This window comes from Pristis pectinata, chromosome 3 (assembly GCF_009764475.1).
Source record: "Pristis pectinata isolate sPriPec2 chromosome 3, sPriPec2.1.pri, whole genome shotgun sequence".
Lineage (NCBI taxonomy): Eukaryota > Metazoa > Chordata > Chondrichthyes > Rhinopristiformes > Pristidae > Pristis > Pristis pectinata.
The window spans coordinates 15,385,657-15,408,654 of NC_067407.1; the positions used below are offsets into that span (position 1 = coordinate 15,385,657).

General features: G+C 44.6%; 1 protein-coding gene across 5 annotated transcripts in view; it reads right to left on the reverse strand.

Moving 5' to 3' along the window:
- Window positions 1-22,998, reverse strand: part of bcar3 (BCAR3 adaptor protein, NSP family member) — a 158,276-nt gene that overhangs the window by 12,763 nt on the left and 122,515 nt on the right. For all 5 annotated transcript variants that reach the window (XM_052011192.1, XM_052011191.1, XM_052011194.1 and 2 more), the window contains 2 exons: window positions 5,131-5,259; window positions 2,967-3,412 (listed from right to left, as the gene is read on the reverse strand). In XM_052011192.1, the coding sequence (XP_051867152.1) occupies window positions 2,967-3,412; window positions 5,131-5,259 (575 nt within the window). The remainder of the gene's footprint in view (window positions 1-2,966; window positions 3,413-5,130; window positions 5,260-22,998) is intronic.

Here is a 22,998-nt window from a genome sequence, read left to right on the forward strand (position 1 = left end):
TCATTTAATCCTACCCTCTGTTTCCTGTCCATTAAACAATCCACAAAACAGGCAGTATATTACTCCTAATTTCCTGTGCTCTAATTTTGTTTACTAATCTCTGTCGGATACCTTACCGAAAACCTTCTGAAAGTCCAACTACGCCACAACAAATGATGCATTTGAATTTATGTATTCTGCTAGTTACAATCTCGAAAAAACACAATGTCCCTTTCATAAAACTATGTTGACTGCCCAATCCTAATGTTTTTTGCTAAGCGCCCTTCTACCATATCTTTAATAATAGATTCCAGCATTACCCTTTCTACTTATATTAGGCTAACAAGTCAATAGTTTCCTGTTTTCACTCTCCATCCTTTCCCAAGTGGTGGGGCTAAGTATGCTCCCTTCTAATCTGTTCTGCAATCTATGGAATTTTTGAAGATGACAACCAGTGCATCCGTGAAATGCTCCTAGTATTCAATCTTGTGCCTTTTTGGCAACAGTAATAAGCCTTTCCCTAACACTGACCCTATACTCACAGCTGGAATACCTTCCCTCTTTCAATAAAGGATATGAACTACATGTAATTTAAAGTTATTGTGAAGCAAAGGATGCTAAATACACTTGATGCCCACAGCTACCTCGATTACAGCTCCTTCCACCCTGTCTCTTGCAAGGACGCCATCCCTTTTTCTCAATTTCTCTGCCTCTGCCACATCTGCTCCCATGATGAGGTTTTCCACTCCAGGACATCCGAGATGTCCAACTTCTTTTCTAACCGAGGTTTCCCCCTGACTGTGGTCGAGAGGGCTCGCACCCGTATCTCTGCCATTTCCCGCACCTCCGCTCTCACCCCCACCCCATCCCACCAGCCTTACACATCCAACATATCATCCTCCGCTACTTCCGCCGTCTCCAACGGGACCCCACCACCAAGCGTATCTTCCCTTCCCCACTCCTTTCTGCCTTTCGCAGGGACCGCCCTCTCCGCAACTCCCTCGTTCACTCCACCCACCCCCCCTACCCATCCTGCTGCCAGCCAGAGAACTTTCCACTGCCCCCACCATAGGAGTAACACCTGCCCCTACACAACCTCCATCCAGGGACCCAAACAGTCCTTTCAGATGAGACAGAGATTCACCTGCACCTCCTTAATATCATTGTGTCTACACCGTAGTAAATGGAAAATTTGATGGTCAATTGCCTTTCGCCATTCTCCAACCGATCTAATGCTCTCTGCAAAAATACAACTAATTTCTCTACCTTGGATTTAACTTCACTCTTTCCCACCTGGGAAGTGACAGACAAAAATTGGACAAACATATAAGAAAAGTGCTGAAAGGAACAGAGTAGGACAACAGTGAACAGCCTCCAGCAGACTGAGTGACCTGCAACAATGTCCAGAACTATATGGTTCCATGGGGGGAAAGCTGGGAAGGTGGAAGTTTCTCAAAAGGGAAAGCACATATTGGAACAATCCATTAAACTACGGTTACTCATGGTGTGGAACGGGGCAGGATTATTGGCTGCAGCCCACCCAGCCTACCTGCTGCCTGCTTCCGTCCATCTGAAATCATGGCCTGCCCACTTGCTCTGAGATTTTGGAGCTGGGTTTAGAGGGAAGGCAAGGAAAAGGATCACAGACAAGGCAATATGTTCACAGTGTGTTTAGGTTTTCACTTCAAAACCCCAAAGCAGCCAGCATAATCAAAAGACCCCTCCCACCCTGGACATTCTCTCTTCTCCCTCCGTGGGCAGAAGATATAAAAGCTTGAAAACATGCATCACCAGGCTCAAGGACAGCTTCAATCCCACTGTTATAAGACTCTTGAATGGACCTCTTGTACGTTGAAGATGAACTCTTGAACTCACAAGTCTATCTCATCATGGCTCTCGCACCTTATTGTCTGCGTGCACTGCACTCTGTAACACTATAATTCTGCATCCTGTCCCTTGTAATACCTCAAAGTACTTATGTTTTCTGAAGTGATCTGTATGGATGGCTTGCAAAACCTTTTCACTGTATCTCAGTACATGTGACAATAATAAACCAATACCAAATCAATCACAACAGATGCCAATGGGAAGCCAAGAAATTTGGCATGTCCCCGTCGACACTCACCAATTTTTATCAATGCACCATAGAAATTATCCTATCTGGATGCATCACGGCTTGGTATGGCAACTGCTGTGCCCGTGACCACAAGAAACTGCAGAGAGTTGTGGATACAACTCAGCACATCACGGAAACAAACTTCCCCTCCATGGATTCTGTCTATACTTCTTGCTGTCTCGGAGAAGCAGCCAAAATAATCAAAGACCCCACCCACCCTGGACATTCTCTCTTCTCCCCCCTCCCATTGGGCAGAAGATACAAAAGCCTGAAAGCCCATATCAAGGACAGCTTCTATCCCAATATTATAAGACTTATTGAACAGTTCCCTAGTACAATAAGATGGACTCTTGACCTTACAATCTACCTTGTCATGACCTTGCACCTTATTGTTTACTGGCACTGCACTTTCTCTGTAGCTGTGACACTTTACCCTGTATTACCTCAATGCACTGTGTAATGAATTGATCTGTATGATTGGTATGCAAGACAAGTTTTTCACTGTACCTCGGTACATGTGACAATAATAAACCAATTCCAATTCAAATATCTACTCATTAAAGGATGTTCTCCAAATGAAAAGCTCACAAAGTTAATGATTTTAAAGCAGGAAATAAAAAACAAGTTATTTTTGTGAAGGGTTTCCAAGAGCAGCACTTGAGAAAACTCATCTGCTAGGGAACTCGCCACTAGGGAACGGTTGGATTGAGTGAAAAGTTACTATTTCTGAACAAAGCAAGTGAGAGAATTCTAGGCATTGCTTGATTAGATACATCTGATTTTAAAATGACTCTGTTCAACAGAAACACTTTCTTAACTTGAAATTTAATCACTGTGCAGAGAATGGATTAGTTCCTTCCATCAAACCTACCTCAAAAGGTTTCCTGGTGATAAAGTGCAGTCCTGACTGGAGCCATTTAACATATTCAAGCTCAGTCGCTTTGCTGTGTCCGACTTCCCAGCTGGCACTTGGCAGAACTGCTCCTTGACCACAGGAGCCGTGCCGTATTTTTCCTCTACGCACCTCAGTGGAAGTGTCCGATTTATAGGCTGGAAAATGATGGCCCCGACCTGCTCGAAGATCGGCCTGCGATTCCCCACATAACACCTGACCAGTGCGGGGATGCTGTCAAAGCTCTCCCGCTCAAACTGGTACTGCAAGTGGGAGTAGCCTTCGTTAAGCCGAACGAGCACTCTGTTGATCTTGAAATGGTGAGGAGTATTTTTCCACTGACAGGTCAAGACATGGTTTCCAGGGCTAGAGAGAGAGTCACGAATGAGGAAGTCTCCATCTCTCTGAATTAAAGTCTCTGCCACCTGCAAATACAAATGCTAAGCGTTACTCAAGAAAGGTCACTAGCTCAACTACTTGTAGCACCCCTGTTCAAAGTCACATCCTCTTCCATCATACCAGCTCCCAATGTACACAGATTTTCAAGAGAGACACAAGTGACTGCAGATATTGGAATCTGGAGCCACAAACAATCTGCTGGAGGAACTTAGCAGGTCGAGTAGAGTCCTGAGGAGGGTTTCGACCCGAAACGTGGACAATCCCTTTCCTCCCACAGATGCTGCTCGACCCGCTGAGTTCCTCCAGCAGATTGTTTGTTGCTCCAGGCTTTCAAGAATCCAGTTGCTAATTCACCGACAGTAGTAAACAAAGTCAAATGGAGCATTAGGCACAGGGGAAGCAACTTAGCTCCTCAAACCTACTTCACCATTTAATTAGATTGTGGCTCACGGATCCATTTGTGCCGCTTGGCTCTGTGTACTTTGATAAACTTGCTGAACAAATATTTATCCGTTTTGAAACCTCCAATTGACCCAGCGAAGGCTTCTATGAGAGTCCCAGAGATTTACTATCCTTTGTGTGAAGAGCCCTTCCAGACTGAGCTGGGGGAACAGAGGCACCATGGAGAATAAGGTGCCGGATTAGTCTTCAGAGGCAGTGCAGTGGCATAGCTGGTAGAGCCACTGCTTCACAGTGCCAGACATGGGTTCAATCCTGACCTTGGGTGTCAGTGTGGAATTTGCACGTTCTCCCTGTGACTGTGCGAGTTTCCTCTGGGTGCTCCACTTCCCTCCCACATCCCCAAGACGTGTGGGTTGGTAGGTTAATTGGCTACTGTAGAGTGTCTAGGTTCATGGTGCAGTCTGGTAGGACTTGATGGGATTAATGTAGGTTTAGTGTAAATGGGTGGTTGAAAGTTGGTGTCAACTCAGTGTGCTGAAGGGCCTGTTTCATTACGGTATCTTTCTATGACTCTATGAATTGTGTCTCAGTGGTAGTGTTGACCTCAGTGTTATCACATCAACTGTTTGTTATTCTCCTTGCCTGATAACCTGTACACCGGGGTCAGTGGTAGCAGTGTCAGCTGAGGATTACTGACAGAACTCACTTCAGTGCTGCCCACTTTGTTTTACTCACAAAGACCAACTTAAGTCTCAAACTTGCCTCTGTGCCATCTGGATGATTTCCAAGTTGATATTTTAAGAGTAAAGAAAAACAATTTTGGTCTAGCTTGATTGCTAAACCAGTGCAGGTTTTGTACAATTGGGGCTCGAAAGGAAAATTATTTCACCATTTGTACTGAAATAATCAGTGTTAAATGGTCCTATAAGGACCTCTTGACTGACTCAGAGCCATTTGGGAACATTAGAAAGTCTTGTATAGGAAAGATGGTTCTCTCTCCTCATCATTGCAGTAATTCTTAGTTTCCTACACAAAGTACGTTAAAGATGAACTCTTGACCTCACAATCTACCTCATTGTGGCCCTTGCACCTCATTGTCTGCCTGCACTGCACTTTCTCTGTAACTGTAACACTTTACTCTGCATTCTGTTATTGTTTTTCCCTTCTACTACCTCAATGTACTTATGTTTTGAAATGAAAAACTAAGTTTTTCACTGTATTTTGGTACACATGGCAATAATAAACTAATTCCAATTCCAAAGTGTTAAAGTGAAAAGAGTCACAGCTCAACAGAAAGTAAACTGCATGGTGCGGATCAAAAGGAACAAGATTTGGGACCTACCTTCCTGGGAATGCGACCATGGTACCAGGCGTGACTTCGCAGGTCTTCACTGTTTAATTTCAGCTCCTCCTCCAGCTCTTTTTTCAGCTTCTCAGGTGTTGAATCCATTATGTACCTCTCTTTTGAGAACTAAAAACAAAGAAAAGAAACATCAAATAGTTGGTCAGAAGCCCTCTGATCGTTTCTTGTTCCACTACTTGCTGTGAGCAGTTCCACTCTTCAATCAGCTTTTTCATCGAGCCAGGATAAGTTCCAAAATAAAACCTGACTAGTTATGGTTCCACTTTTCCAGCTGGTTCTTTACCCATCCCTTTCAGTCTCAAGTCGGTAGCTGTAGGAGATTGCACTGGGTCACACTGTTAATGATTAGCAGTTGGAAGTACTCTGAGTTCAGCTGCGCCAATACCACAGATCAGCAACTAACTGCTTCACTCTCTGTCCTCTTACAAGATGGCATCTGTTCCTGCACTGTTAATGATGCTTTTATTTGCACATTGATGACTCAATTATAATAGACCCAAAAAAAATTAATTTCCGCTATATATTTTGGATGTTAATATGTGATCTGTTCACACCTCTTTGAGGTTGCAGGCAGTATATTTATCCAGGAGTTAGTTGCTTGGAGATGCAACTAAATGGATAATTATATTTAACCTCATCTTTTTATCCTGCAGAACTCAAAGGATGATTGACTGCAATAGCCTCCATTCAGGTCATACTTCACTCAGGAGACTGACAATGGAGAACAGAAAGTCACATTTCCACTATATTTCTGTAAATATCTGTGTACACAAGCGAGTGTATATTTGTATATATACATATGTATGTACAAACATATCTATAATTGGCCACTGAAGAGGTTTGTGTACATGCTTCTAACTCGGACCGCCTGTGCTCACGTGGCCCAGCCCGATATTGAGGATGATGAGCAGATTTTCATTCCTGATCCAACTTCCTCTCCATTACTGACAACGTAATGAGCTGATAATTCGTTTATGTTTATTTATTAGTTCAGCAAAGCCCCAGAGCATCCTAGTACTTGGCTCGATATCAGTGTTTGGTTTAAAAATCACTCTCACACAAATGTTAATACCAATAACAGGATATTTCTAATGCATTGACTGTTCTCTGTCACTGTATCTGCGTCTTCCAATAAAATATCTGTGCAGCTACAAGATTTAAAAAAAATAAGTCAGCAAAAACAGTATTAATAGTGGAACAATATTGTCACTGTTTCTTCTATTAAAATGGCGACAGCTGAATGCAAGGCATCAACACACACCTTTGGTCTGGTCTGTTTTGTGAGCTTTATCACAACACACAATAGCTTTGTGGTTAGGTTACTGGACTAGCAAAACTGGATTTACTGTGGATTGGGGTTCAAACTGCAGAGAGTTGTGGACACAGCTCAGCACATCATGGAAACCAGCCTCCCCTCCGTGGACTCTGTCTATACTTCTTGCTGCCTCAGTAAGGCAGCTAACATAAACAAAGACCCTACCCACCCCGGACACTCTCTCTTTTCCCCTCTCCTGGGGGAAAAAACTCCGACTATCTACCCTACCTATGCCTCTTATAATTTTATAAAGTTCTATCAGGTCTCCCCTCAGCCCCCGACACCAGAGAAAACAATCAAAGTTTGTCCAACCTCTCCTTGTACCTAATACTCTCTAATCCAGGCAGCATCCTGGTGAGCCTCTTCTGCACCCTCTCCAAAGCTTCCACATCCTCCCTGTAACGGGGTGACCAGAATTACACACAATACTCCAAATGCAGCCCAGCCAAAGTTTTACACAGCTCGTCGCTCCATTATCCCTTTTCTCACCTAACACTAACTTTCATTACATGGTGCAAATGATTTTGATGTGCCTTGAGGCTTTCTTGAAATAAATGGTTAGGCCCTATACAAATGTACTACACAATTCCCTTTCGTTCTGACAAATGGCAAGCATGTGGTGGGAAATGAGGAGTGTGAAATTTTGCAACTCTCCAGTTTCCCGCAACAGCTGAACCAGACCCATGTAATCTCTGAGGGAAACAGGATAATTCTCCCCATTTTGATCAGTACCATTGCTTTGCATAATTACAAGTAGAATGGTGCAGCAAAGAGCCTATTCAAACCATCATGGTTGCCCTGTCTGTTTGAAAGAGCTGAGTGACCTAAATATCTCAAAGGGGATAGAAGCAAGGGCTGAACTGACATAACAGGAAGTCGTGCTCTTACATGGAACCAGCTCTTTACCAAGCCATGACATCAAGAAGGTGTCCTTCAAGAAGGAAGAACAGAGGGATCTTGGGGTCCAGATCCATAGATCCCTCAAGGTTGCCGTGCAGGTCGATAGGGTTGTTAAGAAGGTGTATGGAGTGTTAGCCTTCATTAGTCGGGGTATTGAGTTCAAGAGCCGCGAGGTGATGTTGCAGCTCTATAAAACTCTGGTTAGATCACACTTGGAGAATTGTGTTCAGTTCTGGTCGCCTCATTATAGGAAGGATGTGGAAGCTTTAGAGAGGGTGCAGAGGAGATTTACCAGGATGCTGCCTGGATTGGAGAGCATGTCTTATGAGGATAGGTTGAGTGAGCTAGGGCTTTTCTCTTTGGAGAGAAGGAGGATGAGAGGTGACTTGATAGAGGTGTACAAGATGATAAGGAGCATAGATCAAGTGGACAGTCAGAGACTTTTTCCCAGGGGAACAATGGCTCACACGAGGGGACATAATTTTAATGTGATTGGAGGAAGGAATAAGGGGGTTTGTCAGGGGTAATTTTTTTTTAAACACAGAGAGTGGTGGATGCATGGAACGTAATGCTGGCAGTGGTTGTTGGGGCAGATATATTAGGGACATTTAAGAGACTCTCAGATAGCCACATGAATGATAGAAAAATGGAGGGCTATGTGGGAGGGAAGCGTTAGATAGATCTTAGAGCAGGATAAAATGTCAGCACAACATCGTGGGCCAAAGGGCCTGTACTGTGCTGTAATGTTCTATGTTCATTACACCCTATAGAAATTTCCTTGCAAAAGCAAAGGGAGTGCCTTCACCAAAACATTCTGCAACAGTTCAAGAAACACCACTACCTTCTCAAATGTAGCAAAGGATCAGACAAAATGAAGCCATCAATACCACATTACCAGAATGAAAAAAAAGTTTACTGATTTACAGACACAGTTTCTCCTCAACTCTTACTTAAGCAACTGAAACTGGAAATGGAATGTTGATGTCAGCTATTGACTCATTCCCTCCTCCTCCAATGTAATTAAGTTATGTTTCAAGTGTAAACAGCCTCTGCTCTTCTCAAAATATTGTTGCCTGGAATCAAGTGTATGCAACAGGGCAAAAGATTATTCATTCCAACGGTTAAGAGGCTCTTAGGTAGTCACATGAATATGCAGAGAATGGATGGAGATGGATCACGTGCAGGCACAAGGGACTAGTTTAATTTGGCGTCATTAGCTTAATTAGAGTCGTAGAGCAATACAGCACGGAATCAGGCCCTTCGGCCCAAGCAGTCCATGCTGACCATGGTGCCCACTCAGCTGGTCCCAATTTCCTGCGTTTGGCCCATATCCCTCCAAGCCACACCCAAGTGCCCATCCAAGTGCTTCTCAAATGATACTATTGTACTTGCCTCAACCACTTCCTCTGGCATGGTAGCGTAGCAGTTAGTGTGACACTATTACAGCGCCAGTGACCCGGGTTCAATGACTGCAAGGAGTTTGTACGTTCTCCCAGTGTCTGCGTGGGTTTCCCCCGGGTGCTCCGGTTTCCTCCCACATTCCAAAGACGTACGGGTTAGCAAGTTGTGGGCATGCTATGTTGGCGCCGGAAGCGTGGCGACACTTGCGGGCTGCCCCCAGAATGCTCTACGCAAAAGATGCATTTCACTGTGTGCTTCAATGTACATACATAATTAATTCAGCACAACATTGTGGGCCGAAGGGCTTGTTCCTGTGCTGTAATGTTCTATGTTCTATGATGACACAAAATCCCCTGCCACTCCTCCATCTAAACCCAGTGTGTTTATCTAACTTCTCTTTGCATACATCAATGTTATCTAGTTTCATTACCCCCTCTGACAGCAGAGTTCCAGGATCCATTAGCTCACCTTAGTACCTCTTTCGATTTGTTCATTATAACTTATTCTGTTTTTTTTTCCCAACCAAAGTTGAAACATTTTCTCCATGTTTAATCTATCAAACCCTTTCAGAATCTCAAAAATCATTCTTCAGGTTTCCCTCCCAAGCGTAAAATGACCAAAGGTTTGGGCAAAGAGGTAGTCTGTAAGGAGTCACTTAAGAGAGAGAGGAAGCCTGGGGAAACGGTGTCTCATTGCTCCTTGTAGCCAAGACCAGGGTAGGTGAACTGACTCCTTGTCTTGTTCCTGCTCAAGCAGTAGATGCTTGTGCTTCTGTGCACAAGACCAGGTTGCTGTTTGTTATCGGAGTCCAATGATTAATAGAGTGTGGGATGGACACAAATTACATTTACTGGGGTCAGTCACCTCATGAGAAAATGAAAGCTGGAGCGATTCATCTACAATTCATATCTACCACCTCGTCTGGAGTTAATTTGAATTATTTTGTTATTTGGAATTGAAATTGTTATTAAAAATCAACACCACCTGTGCCGTTTTGCTAAAATTGCTTTAATTGAACTGCTGTATAGATTTTATCATTGGTGCTATTAATAACTTTGAATTCACAGATGCAGGCTGCTTTACACTAGTGAAGCCTTCACCAGTTTAGCACAAGTACCTTTGTAACAGGGTCTCAAGTCCACCATAAAACATCATTTCACACTAGATCAAAGATTTAGAACTCCAGTTTACAGCCACTGAATGCAAGAGGAAGACAGACTCTGAGGAACAGCACTCAGTCATACTGACCCAAGCTCCACGCAGCCAGCCATCCATGTCATCAGTAGATTATACAGAACTTTTCCAAAACCCTTTTGCCGAGAACATAAAGTACATTTCACCTTCTGCTCGGTTACCTACATTGGCTCTCCATTCCATCAACAGCTTGATTATAAAATTGTCATTCATGTCTTCAGATCCCTGCATGTGTATTCGCCCCTCCCCATCTCCTCCAGTCATCAACTTGTGTCCCTCCAAGCTCTTGTGCATCCCATGTTCTAATTATTTCACAGTTTGTGGCCTTGCCTTCAACTGTCCTGGATTCTGACATTCTCTCTCTATACTTCTCCATTCCCATCTGCTCTTTCAAGACGTTCCTTAAAACCTAAACTCTTTGGCCCAAATCTCTGGTCACTTACCTGAATATCTCCCTGTGTGGCACAGTGTCAAGTTTAGTTTCACCTTGGAACATGCTTTATTACATTAAAAGGTGCTCTTCCAATGCTGGGGAAGTGAGCCTGTCAAACCAGCTGAAATTTTGGATAGCACAAGGATATACCGACAGTCCAATGCTCTTCATGTTGGGAAAGAGAACAATCGATCAAGGTTTCCCCATTAATCTCCAACAGCAAACAATCCCATCAAGGTCCAACTGGAATCAGGTACACTGAAAACATCTCCACATGCTTCAGGAAGCAGCTAATCACTAGTGCATTTCCTGACAAGTCAATAAAATATTTCTTAAGGAATGTCAATACCTCAAAGCCTTCACTCAAAGCCTTCACTCAAAGCCTTAACAAAATGTGCCTAGCTGTGGTTTTAGTTCCTCAGCCATCTCATCACTGTTGGAGTGCCACAAGAACCAGTGCAGTCTCTCAATAGTTTGGCATCGGAGAATTGCCTATGATTAAAACATGTGAATTCTTTCAAAGGGAGGGAGCTCTGCAGAAGTTAGTCACGTACCGGAGAGTGTGGATAGATTCCCTGTCACTGCAGAGCTTTGGAACATGGTTGAAATTCTGTTGAATATCTGTTACGTATTTGTTAATCCTTCCCCACTAACTCGATCTGCTCCAGTTTAATGAAGTCAATGGGTGCTTTTACAATCAGTTTTTAAACAACATTTCAAATCATTTATCACAGAGCTCCATGCAAATGCATTATCTGATGAGTTAAGCACAGCAAAAATCAACTTCGAAAGTCACTATAGACTGACTGTTCCTGATCATCCAAATGTCCACTGATCACATCTTATCCTACACTAGGAGAGGACGGCCACACTTCATTCTGTTCCACTGGTTTGGCCACTAATCTATACTTCCATAAATGCTGAAGTATTCTGTTGAAAGGTCCTCGACCTGAAACATTCCCTCCTTTTCGCTCTTCCTGGATGCTGCCTGACCTGCCGAGTATTCCAGCACTTTCTGCATTCATTCCATGGCAGCCACCAGTTAGACTGCCCTCAATTAGGTGGACAGAGTCCTCAATCTATTATATCTCTATCCACAATTTGCAGAATAAAATGGTCCATTTTACTGCTGTCCCTTTCAAATGAACATTACCCTGTGATTTAAAAAGCCTCATCTCTTATTTGCTCTCATACCTCCATCTGTCTCTATCACTGCCACAAACCTTATGTCCCAGATTGTAGCCACAACATTGTCCGGACTCCCCTAGGCAGAGGTTAGAGTCATGGTGAAACAGACTGGACCTCCCTCATCCCCCCATTCCCCAACCCCATCAATAGCAACCTCAGCACCGTGTCTTCACCCAAGTCTTCATTCATCATCTCCCAGTCCCACCAGGTCCTCAATACTCAGGCTGATCTTCTGCTCCCTCGATCCTTTCCTGAGTATTTTTCTCTCCTGAGGACGACGCCAGGAAAGAAATCTCTGGTTGCATACAGGGCAGAACAAGGAAGAATGGCAGGATTGCTTTCCTGGTGAAACACTTGGGATTTTTACACCCTCTGGTGGTTTTGTGGTCAGGGTTACCAGACCAGTTTTTAATACCAGACTTACATAGTAAACGGAATGCAAATTCCCCATCTGCCGTGGTGGGGTTGGATTTTTGTTCAGACCCTGGGATTACTAGCAACACAACCACTACCTCGGATTTCCGAGGTGGAACAGGGCAGAGAGGACAGATTCTTTCCCGTAGTTCAGGTTCCACTGGCACAGGATTAAAAGTAAAGAAATTGAGGAGGAAGAAAGCTCAAACAATAGGTGGAGGAACTCAGCAGGTCAGGCAGCATCTGTGGAGGGAAGTGGACAGTCAACGTTTCAGGTCCAGATGAAAAGTCTCAATCTAAAACATCGACTGTCCACTTCCCTCCACAGATGCTGCCCGACCTGCTGAGTTCCTCCAGCAGCTTGTTGTTTGTCCCAGATTCTAGTATCTGCAGTCTCGTGTCTCAAACAAAAAGTGCCTGGTTGCAGAATTCGCTTCCAGAGTTACAAACAATCTGCTGGAGGAACTCAACAGGTCGAGCAGCATCTGTGGGAGGAAAGGAATTGTTGACATTTCGGGTCAAAACCCTGCATCGACCCGCTGAGTTCCTGCAGCAGATTTTTTTTTGCTGCAGATTCCAGCATCTACAGTCTCTGTGTCTCCACTTCCAGAGTTAACGGTTAAGAAAAAAAGTCAACCTCCAGTGTTAGATTGGCAAACCTAAATCTAAAGAGATATGTAGACGGGTGTGTAAATGCTGACACAGGCTGGTTGGATCGAGCTCTGCGTGTCTGTGTCTGAGGAATCTTCTAAGTATTTCTACAGACAGTCTCACATCCCTGTCAGTATCTACAAACTCTCAGTGGGGGAGTGACTGAATGGCAATCAGGAGGAGACCTGGACAGACTCCTATCCTTCTCCAAACCACGTGGTGAGCACCAGCTGAGACCTGCTCCATACTGGGTGAACCCCAGGTAAATACAAGGCAAGCCTTTAATGAAATGTTTCAAACTCAACATCAGAGAGCAGAAATTAACAATACCATGTACAGTGTTACAAGTGATGTACTCTCACTATGATTAAGAAAATTTACTGCTTAACAATTTCTGTGGTTCCATAACCTGTATCATTTGACACCATTTGCTGCTCTAATTAAAAGCTCTTGCACATCAAAGGCCCCAACACTGTGATAAGCAGATATGTAGGATAACATGCCCAGGGTCCACATTATTTAATGAAAGTCCCATTGTTCACTGTGGGAAGGAGCCTCTGATTTAGGCATAGTGTGCTGGGGATCGGAGGGTTTTTACAGCAGAGAAACCAGCCATGTAATGTACCAAGTCTGTATCAGTGTTTTCTCCACAAGTGGCGCAGCTTAATCTCTCTCTCCAGCTCCTTGCCCAGTTATTTCTCATTATACGACCATAATAAGACCATAAGACATACAGTAGGAGCAGAATTAGGCCATTCGGCCCATCAAGTCTGCTCCACCATTCGATCATGGCTGATTTATTTTTCCCTCTCAACCCCATTCTCCTGCCTTCTCCCTGTAACCTTTGACACTCTTACTAATCAAGAACTTATCAACCTCCACTTTAAGTATACCCAGTGACATGGTCCTCACAGCCGTCTGTGGCAATGAATTCCACAGATTCACCACCCTATGGCTAAAGAAATTTCCTCCTCATCTCTGTTCTAAAGGGACATCCTTCTATTCTAAGACTGTGCCTTCTGGTCCTGGACTGTCCCACTACTGGAAACATCCTCTCCACGTCCACTCTATCCAGCCCTTTCAATATTCAGTAGGTTTCAATGTGAGCCCCCTCCATCATTCTAAACTCCAGCGAGTACAGGCCCAGAGCTATCAAACGTGGCTCGTACTTTAACTCTTTCATTCCCAGGATCATTCTTGTAAACCTCCTCCGGATCCTCTCCAATGCCAGCACATCCTTCCTTAGATATGGGGCCCAAAACTGCTCACAATACTCCAAATGTGGTTTGACCAACGTCTTATAAAACCTCAGGATTACATCCTTGCTTTTATATTCTGGTATTCTTGAAATGAATGCTAAAATTGCATTTGCCTTTCTTACTACATACTGAACCTGCAAGTTAACCTTTAGGGAGTCCTGCACCGGGACTCCCAAGTCCCTTTGCACCCCTGATTTCTGAATTCGCTCTCCGTTTAGAAAATAGTCTATGCCTTTATTCCTTCTACCAAAGTGCATGACCATACACTTCCCTACACTGTATTCCATGGGCCACTTCTTTGCTCATTCTCCCAACCTGTCCAAGTCCTTCTGCAGACTCCCTGCTTCCTCAACACTACCTGCCCCTCCACCTATCTTTGTATCTTCTGCAAACTTGGCCACAAAGCCATCAATTCCATCATCCAGATCATTAACATATAAATGTTAAAAGTAGCCGACCCAACATCGACCCCTGCAGAACACCATTAGTCACTGGCAGCCAACCAGAAAAGGACCCCTTTATTCCCACTCTTTGCCTTCTGCCAGTCAGCCAATCTTCTATCTATGCTAGTACCTCTCCTGTAATACCATGGGCTCCCATCTTGTTTAGCAGCTCATGTGCAGTACCTTGTCAAAGGCCCTCTGAAAATCCAAGTAAACAACATCCACTGACTCTCCTTTGTCTATCCTGCCTGTTACTTTCTCAAAGAATTCCAACAGATTTGTCAGGCAACATCTCCCCTTAAGGAAACCGTGCTGACTTCAGCCTATTTTATCACGTGCTTCCAAGTACCCTGAAAACTCATCCTTAGTAATGGACTCTAACATCTTACCAACCACTGAAGTCAGGCTAACCAGCCTATAATTTCCTGTCTTTTGCCTCCCTCCCTTCTTAAAGAGTGGAGTGACATTTGCGATTTTCTAGTCCTCTGGAACCATTCCTGAATCTAGTGATTCTTGAAAGATCAGTACTAATGCCTCCACAATCTCTTCAGCTGTTTCTTTCAGAACCCTGGCGTGTAGTCCATCCGGTCCAGGTGACTCATCTGCCTTCAGACCTTTCAGTTTTCCAAGCACCTTTTTCTCAGTAATAGCAACTACACTCACTTCTGCCCCCTGACTCTCTGAAATTTCTGGCATGTTGCTGGTGTCTTCCACAATGAACACTCTCACAAAATACTTATTCAGTTCGTCTGTCATTTCTTTGTTCCCCATTACTACCTCTCCAGTGTCATTTTCCAGTGGTCTGATGTCCATTCTTCCCTCTCTTTTACTCTTTATATAGATCTGAAAAAAACTTTTGGTATCCTCTTATATTATTGGCTAGCTTACCTTCATATTTCATCTTTTCTCCCCTTATTGCTTTTTTAGTTGCCTTCTGTTGGTTTTTAAAAGCTTCCCATCCTCGAGCTTCCCACTAATTTTTGCAATATTGTCTGCCCTCTCTTTTGCTTTTATGCTGCCTTTGACTTCCCTTGTCAGTCACGGTTGCCTCATCCTCCCTTTAGAATGCTTCTTCTTTGGGATGAACTGATCCTGCATCTTCCGAATTACTCCCAGAAACTCCTGCCACTGCTGCTCTACTGTCATCCCTGCTGGGGCCCCTTCCAATCAACTTTGGCCAGCTCCTCTCTCATGCCTCCATAGTTACCTTAATTCAACTGTAATATCGATACATCTGATGTTAGCTTTTCTCTCTCAAACTGCAGGGTGAATTCTATCATACTATGATCACTGCCTCCTAAGGCTTTCTTTACCTTCAGCTCCCTAATCAAATCTGGTTCATTGCACAACACCAGATCCAGAAATGCCTAGGGGGCTCGACCACAAGCTGCTCTAAAAAGCCATCTCGAAGGCATTCTACAAATTCCTTCTCTTGGAATCCAGTACCAATCTGATTTTCCCAATCTACCTGCATATTGAAATCCCCTATGACTACCGTAACATTGCCATTTTTACATGCTTCTTCTATCTCCTGTTATAATTTGTACCCCACATCCTGGCTACTATTTGGAGGTCTGTATATAATTCCCATCAGGGTCTTTTTACCCTTGCAGTTTCTTAACTGTACCCACAAGGATTCTACAATATAGACAATATCCCAATTACAACAACTAGTAACTCAAGGCTAAAGTAATTAATAGTAACATTAATCTAGAAACTGGACTCATTGGTACATACTTTTTACATGCAAATTCTGCATGAATGCCGGTTTCAACACATTAGATCAATTAGCACCTCACAGAAAATCAGCCTGTGTATGAATCCCCTGTTGTGACCTTGCACCTTATTGCACTGCACTTTCTCTGTAGCTGTGACATTTTACTCTGCTACTGTATTGTTTTTACCTGTACTGCCTCAATGCACTCTGTACTAACTCAATGTAACTGCACTGTGTAATGAATTGACCTGTACGATCGGTACGCAAGACAAGTTTCTCACTGTACCTCGGTACAAGTGACAATAATAAACCAATGTATGCAGCAGCTATTTCTGCAATTATCAAATTCAATCAGTGCAGTGCTCAATCACCGCCTTCACTGGACACAAAGAAGCAGATCCCAGAGTAAGTTGGCAAAGAAATGCCAATTAAAGGGTCCCCAATGTGACAATGACATTTAACTCTCAGCATCCATCAAGATTCATTCTTCATTGCTCGGTATAGGTGCTGAGACATCAATGCGAGGTCCCTCAATGAACACAGCATTTCTGAGGCATGCATCTCAGTACAAGATGCTGCCCGGTTAATCAGCCTACGCCACCCAGTGGGGAAAGACTAATCACAGTAGGAGGCTCAACCTTTGTTACCTCTTCAAAAATTTCAGTCGCGTTGGTCAGACAGGCTCTCTCTTGACTATCCCTGCCTCTCCAAGTGTAGATTAATCCTGTCTTTCAGAAATTTTTTCCAATGACCTCCTACCACTGACACTAGGCCCACAGGCCTGTGATTACCAGGCTTATCTCTGCTGCCCTTCTTGAATAAAGCTACCATATTTGCAGTCATCCAATCATGTGACACCTCACCTGTGGTCAGTGAAGATTTAAACATCTGTCAGAGCCCGACAATCTCCTCCTTTGCCTCCCACTACAACCTGGGTTACATCTCATCAGGCCCTGGGGATTTATTTAGCTTTCAGCCTAGTAAAACATCCAATGCATCCTCCAAGTCCCTTACTGGTAACTTGTCCTAGAATTTCACTGCCCTCTTCTCACAGTTTCCAACTGCAATCTCCTCAGTGAACAGAAATGAGAAATATTTATTTAAGCCCCACATCCTCTGGTTGCAAGGTCAATTATGGGCCCTACTCTTTCCTTGGTTACCCTCTTACCTTTAGTACACTTAAAAAATGCTTTAGGGAGTTCCTTAATCTCTTCGACCAGTGATATTCCATGCCCCTCAACCTCCCCGACACTTTAAACACAACTGAAGGGCCTGCCGTGTCTGTATACCTGCCTATGCTTCCTTTCTTTTCACTTTATCCAATCCTCGATATCCTGGTGGTTACCACTGAACAGAAACTGAACTGGAGTAGCCACATACACAGTGTGGCTGCAAGAGGCTAGGAATCCTGTGGCAAGTGACTCACCTCCTCACTCCCCACAGCCTGCCCACCATCTACAAAGCTCAAGTCAGGAATGTGATGGAATATTCTCCGCTTGCCTGGATGAGAGCAGCTTCGACAACACTCAAGAAGCTCAGCGCCATGCAGGACATAGCAGCCTACTTGATAGGCACCCCATCCACAACCATTCACTCACTCCACCACCGATGCACAGTAGCAGCAGTTTGTACCATCTACAGAATGCACTGCAGCAACTCACCAAGACTCCTTAGACAGCACCTTCCAAACCCCAACTGCTACCAGATAGAAGGACAAGGACTGCAAAAGCACAGGAACACTAACCTTGGGAACACCAAAGTTGCCCTCCAAGCTACACACCGTCCTAACTTGGAAATACATCATCATTCCCTCACCGTCGCTGGGTCAAAATCCTGGAACTCTCCCTAACAGCTTTGCGGGTACACCCACACCAGAAGGACTGCAGCGGTTCAAGAAGGCAGCTCACCACCACCTTCTCAAGGGCAATTAGGGATGGGCAATTAAATGCTGGCTCAGCCTGCGAAGCCCATATCCCTCGAATGAATATTAAAAAAAATCCCTCAACATCCAGAATTCCTTGGACTTGCAGTTCATACCCTCCCCTTTTTGGGAGTACATTGGCCCTGAGCTCTCAAAATGTCACTCTTGAATGATTCCCATGTTGGGACTGGACTCACCGCAGGTAGCTGCTCCGGGTCTACTTTTGTCTGGTTCTGTCATACGATAGCCAGTGAGATCAATGCCAGGAGACAAGGATATGAAGACAGTGTCTCATAAGACTGCACAGCCTTGTGAGTATTGCGAAGATCAGTAAACAAATCCCAACTGCAGCCTCAGATACCAATTCCATTACTCACCTGCTAACAACCTCCACCAATCAGGACACACAGCGAACATTCACGTTCCTTGCTACACCAGCACATACCCAGCGCCAGCGTTACACAGGGATTTGCTGCGAGCTTGCCTAACATGCACTGGCACACTTCCCTCCCCCTTGCACAAGAAGGCAGGACACCATTTAGGGAAAGGCAAAGGGAACAAGTGAATCTGTATGTCCAGCCTTCCCATGGAGGAGACTGTGCTGGCTGTTACAGGGCGGCCTATTCTATTGGTATTGGTCTATTATTGTCACTTGTACCGAGGTACAGTGAAAAACTTGTCTTGCATACCACTTGTACAGATCAATTCATTACACAGTGCAGTTACATTGGGTTAGTACAGAGTGCATTGAGGTAGTGCAGGTAAAAACATTAACAGTACAGAGTAAAGTGTCACAGCTACAGTGAAAGTGCAGTGCAGGTAGACAATAAGGTGCAAGGTGATAACAAGGTAGATTGTGAGGTCAGAGTCCATCTCATCGTATAAGGGAACCATTCAATAGTCTTATCACAGTGGGATAGAAGCTGTCCTTGAGCCTGGTGGTACGTGCCCTCAGGCTCCTGTATCTTCTACCTGATGGAAGAGAAGAGAAGAGAGAATGACCCGGGTGGGTGGGGTCTTTGATAATGCTGGCTGCTTCGCCAAGGCAGTGAGAGATAAAGGCAGAGTCCAAGGAGGGGAGGCTGGTTTCTGTGATGCGCTGGGCTGTGTCCACGACTCTCTGCAGTTTCTTGTAGTCCTGAGCAGACCAGTTGCTGTACCAAGCCGTGATGCATCCAGATTGAAGCCATTTGCAGGGGTAGTATGGCAAATACTGACGGTAATGTAATCTTCATATCTAATCCTCCTTTTCATGCCTCACATCCTTCTCAACCCAGGTACTCTTCAGTATTTGGGCTGCGACCGTATAGACAACCACAGCTCTTGCTTTCCCCTTCATACCCTTTGATTTCACTTTCTCCAGAACTGCAACCTAGCCAGACAGTGACGGAATGCAAGACACAGTGATGAAGAAGTCACACTGTTGCCCCATTTCGCACTGGCTGCCACCAGCTCGGATACAGACACTCTGCCGACCGAGGCTACAGTTGTGGCTTCAGCAAATGCCAGGCTTCAGGGGATTCCTTGGTAGAACATAGCACAGTACAGGCCCTTCAGCCCACAATGTTTTGCCGACATTTCATCCTGCTCTAAGATCTATCTAACCCTTCCCTCCCACATAGCCCCCTATTTTTCTATCATTCCTGTGTCTATCTAAGAGTCTCTTAAATGTCCCTAATGTATCTGCCCCCACAACCTCTCCTGGCAGTGCATTCCACGCACCCACCACTCTGTGTAAAAAAAATCTTACCCCCGACATCCCTCTTATACCTTCCTCCAATCACCTTAAAATTATGCCCCTTCGTGTTAGCCATTGTCGCACTGGAAAAAAGTCTCTGACTGTCCACTTGATCTATGCCTCTTATCATCTTGTACACCTGTATCAAGTCACCTCTCATCTCCTTCTCTCCAAAGAGAAAAGCCCGAGCTTACTCAACCAAGACATGCTCTCCAATCCAGGCAGCATCCTGGCAGTGAAGCACTGACAGCTCCCACATCACCTCTCACTCAGATTTGGGTGGGAGGGCTGTTCAATGAACATCTTGAGCAGACACAACCTCTTGTTAGGAGCCTTTCTTGCCCCTTGAAACATCTCGTCGTGCTTCGCTGGGCCTCGGACCGTTCTGTATTATGATAATTGGTTAGCACCTGGTTTGTATAAAAGCTTTAAAATCATCAAAGAGCCTTCAGCACTTGAACCACTGCTCCCCTTGCAAACTGAGAGCAAGGTTAAATCCCACCACTGTTCAAATCAAAAGGTGTTGGAGGGGAAGAGGGGAAAAAAATATCAAAGCGATATTGAAGCAGTCAAGCTGCTGCAATCTGAACAAATCTGCCCTGCCCACCCCACCATACTTCTGCAATAGTACGCTTCACGCTGCTTTTTCCGGAGCTTCAGCTGCCTGTAATAACTGTTATTTCCATCCCCTGCCGCAGGTGGAAGCCAGACAGTCAGACAAATGCTTCCTGAACTTGGCATCAGAGACCCTGAGAGGTGGAAAGTCATCCCGAGTGCCTGTGGTAAACCTGGGATACAATGCAATTCACTGAAGTCAGTGGAACAGAATTTCAGGAGTCCTGTATTCATGCTTCTATATTCCCCATTCAACACACATGACCAAGGATGAATATCTATTCCCAACTGCCTTACACACATTTTCCACAATGGATGATATGTTTTTTCAATGCACAAAAGGACATTTAACTAGAGACTGTCCATTCCACATTGGAATTACAGCAGTAGTTTAATCAGTTCATTTTAAACCTGTTCCACTGGGCCAGCAGACACAGACTTTCAACAGTAACAGGCACTGTGGATGGAGAAACCATCTTCCACAGGGTCCACTACCACAATTTGGCAAGCTAACACCTGGGAGCATCAAGTTCCCTGCATTCTAACCATCCTCATTATAACACAGAAGGATGCCATTCAGCCCATCAGATCCATGCCAGTTCCTAGCAGAGTAAGCCCATAAGTCCCAATTCCACCCTCCTTTCAGTTTACCACTTATCCTCTCCCTCCTTCACCACATTGACAGGAGCTACTCAACAAAGCAGTGTAGCACTTCCTGCCACTGGATAACTGGGGATGGGCAATACATGCACCCATTCACCCAAACAGAAGTTAGTTTTTAAGAAAAGAGTCATAGAGTATACAGCATGGAAACAGGCTCTTTGGCCCAATTTACAAAGGTTGGTGGTGTTGTGTATCGTGTAGAAGGTTGCTGTAGGTTACAACAGGACATTAATAGGATGCAGAGCTGGGCTGAGAAGTGGCAGATGGAAATCAACCCGGAAAAATTGTGAAGTGATACACTTTGGAAGATTAAATTTGAAGGCAGAATACAAGGTTAATTGGCAGGACTCTTAGCAGTGTGGAGGAACAGAGGGATCTTGGGGTCCACATCCATAAATCCATCATGGTTGCCATGCAGGTTAACAGGGTTGTTAAGAAGGTGTATGATATGTTGGCCTTCATTAGTCGGGGTATTGAGTTCAAGAGCCGTGAGGTAATGTTGCAGCTCTATAGAACTCTGGTTAGACCACACTTGGAGTATTGTGTTCAGTTCTGGTCACCTTACTATCGGAAGGATGTGGAAGCTTTGGAGAGGGTGCAGAGGAGATTTACCAGGATGCTGCCTGGATTGGAGAGCATGTCTTATAGGTTGAGTGTGCTGGGGCTCTTCTCTTTGGAGAGAAGGAGGATGAGAGGTGACTTGATAGAGGTGTACAAGATGATAAGAGGCATAGATCGAGTGGACAGTCAGAGACTTTTTCCCAGGGTGAAAATGGCTAACACGAGGGGACATAATTTTAAGGTGATTGGAGGAAGGTATTGGGGGGGGGGGGGAATGTCAGAGGTAAGTGTTTTTTTACACAGAGAGTGGTGGGTGCATGGAACGCACTGCTGGCAGAGGTGGTAGAGGCAGATACATTAGGGACATTTAAGAGACTCTTGGATAGGCACATGAATGATAGAAAAATGGAGGGCTATGTGGGAGGGAAGGGTTAGATAGATCTTAGAGCGGGATAAAATGTCGGCACAGCATCATGGGCCGAAGGGCCTGTACTGTGCTGTAATGTTCTATGTTCATCCATGCTGACCAATGTGCCTGGCTGAGTTAGTCCCATTTGCCTGTGTTTGGCCCATATCCATCTAAACCTTCCCAATCCATAAGGCTAATGATGACTAGGGAATGGGGTAATCGTAACTTTAAGCCGCATCCACATGAGGCTTTAAGCTCACTTCACTCCTGAAGCAGGCAGTCCAACCAGATAAGCAGGATCTGGAGAAGATGGTTCAACAGCAACAAAATAACACAGTAAAAGAACATCTCAGAACCTGTGATGAGGCAATGAGTGGATAGCAAGGAGAAAGGAGACTAAAGCCACATATATTAGTGGAAGATATTCAGCTGCCGAGAGGGTGGTCTATAGGAGTCCATGCCAAGAAATTGCTTATCCCAACCCAAAAGTCTTCATTCATTAATATAAAATAGAAGGAAATTTGGGGAATGCAATTTCTCTGACTTGTACTCTGGAAACTTCCTCATATGTTCTCCTTGTGAACAGCAAGAGCGAACTGCACCTGGGACACTTGGTTGTGTCCCTCAGCTATGGTTCAAACCCCTTGATGTACAAAGAGTGACTTGATCATGCAGTATTGGAAGTTTGTTCAGAACAGTTTGAACAGGGGTGGGGGGGGGGCTGGGGGAGGGAGCTGCAAAGATGAAGTGGTCAGAAAAGGGAGTTCCAGTGGATAGTGCATATTGGGAGAGTTGGACAAACACCAATACAGAGTCGTGGACCGACGACCAGACCGGGAGTAGTTGCCCAGGGAAAACGACAAGGTTGGAGGGATTTGGACACCATAAACTGGTTTAAAATCAACTCCAACAAGGATCACACCATGAGTGAGAGCTTACTCATATCAGCAGAGATTGAACTAAGTCATAGACATACAGGTACAGGCCCTTTGGCCCACAATATCTGTGCCAAACATAAGTCATAG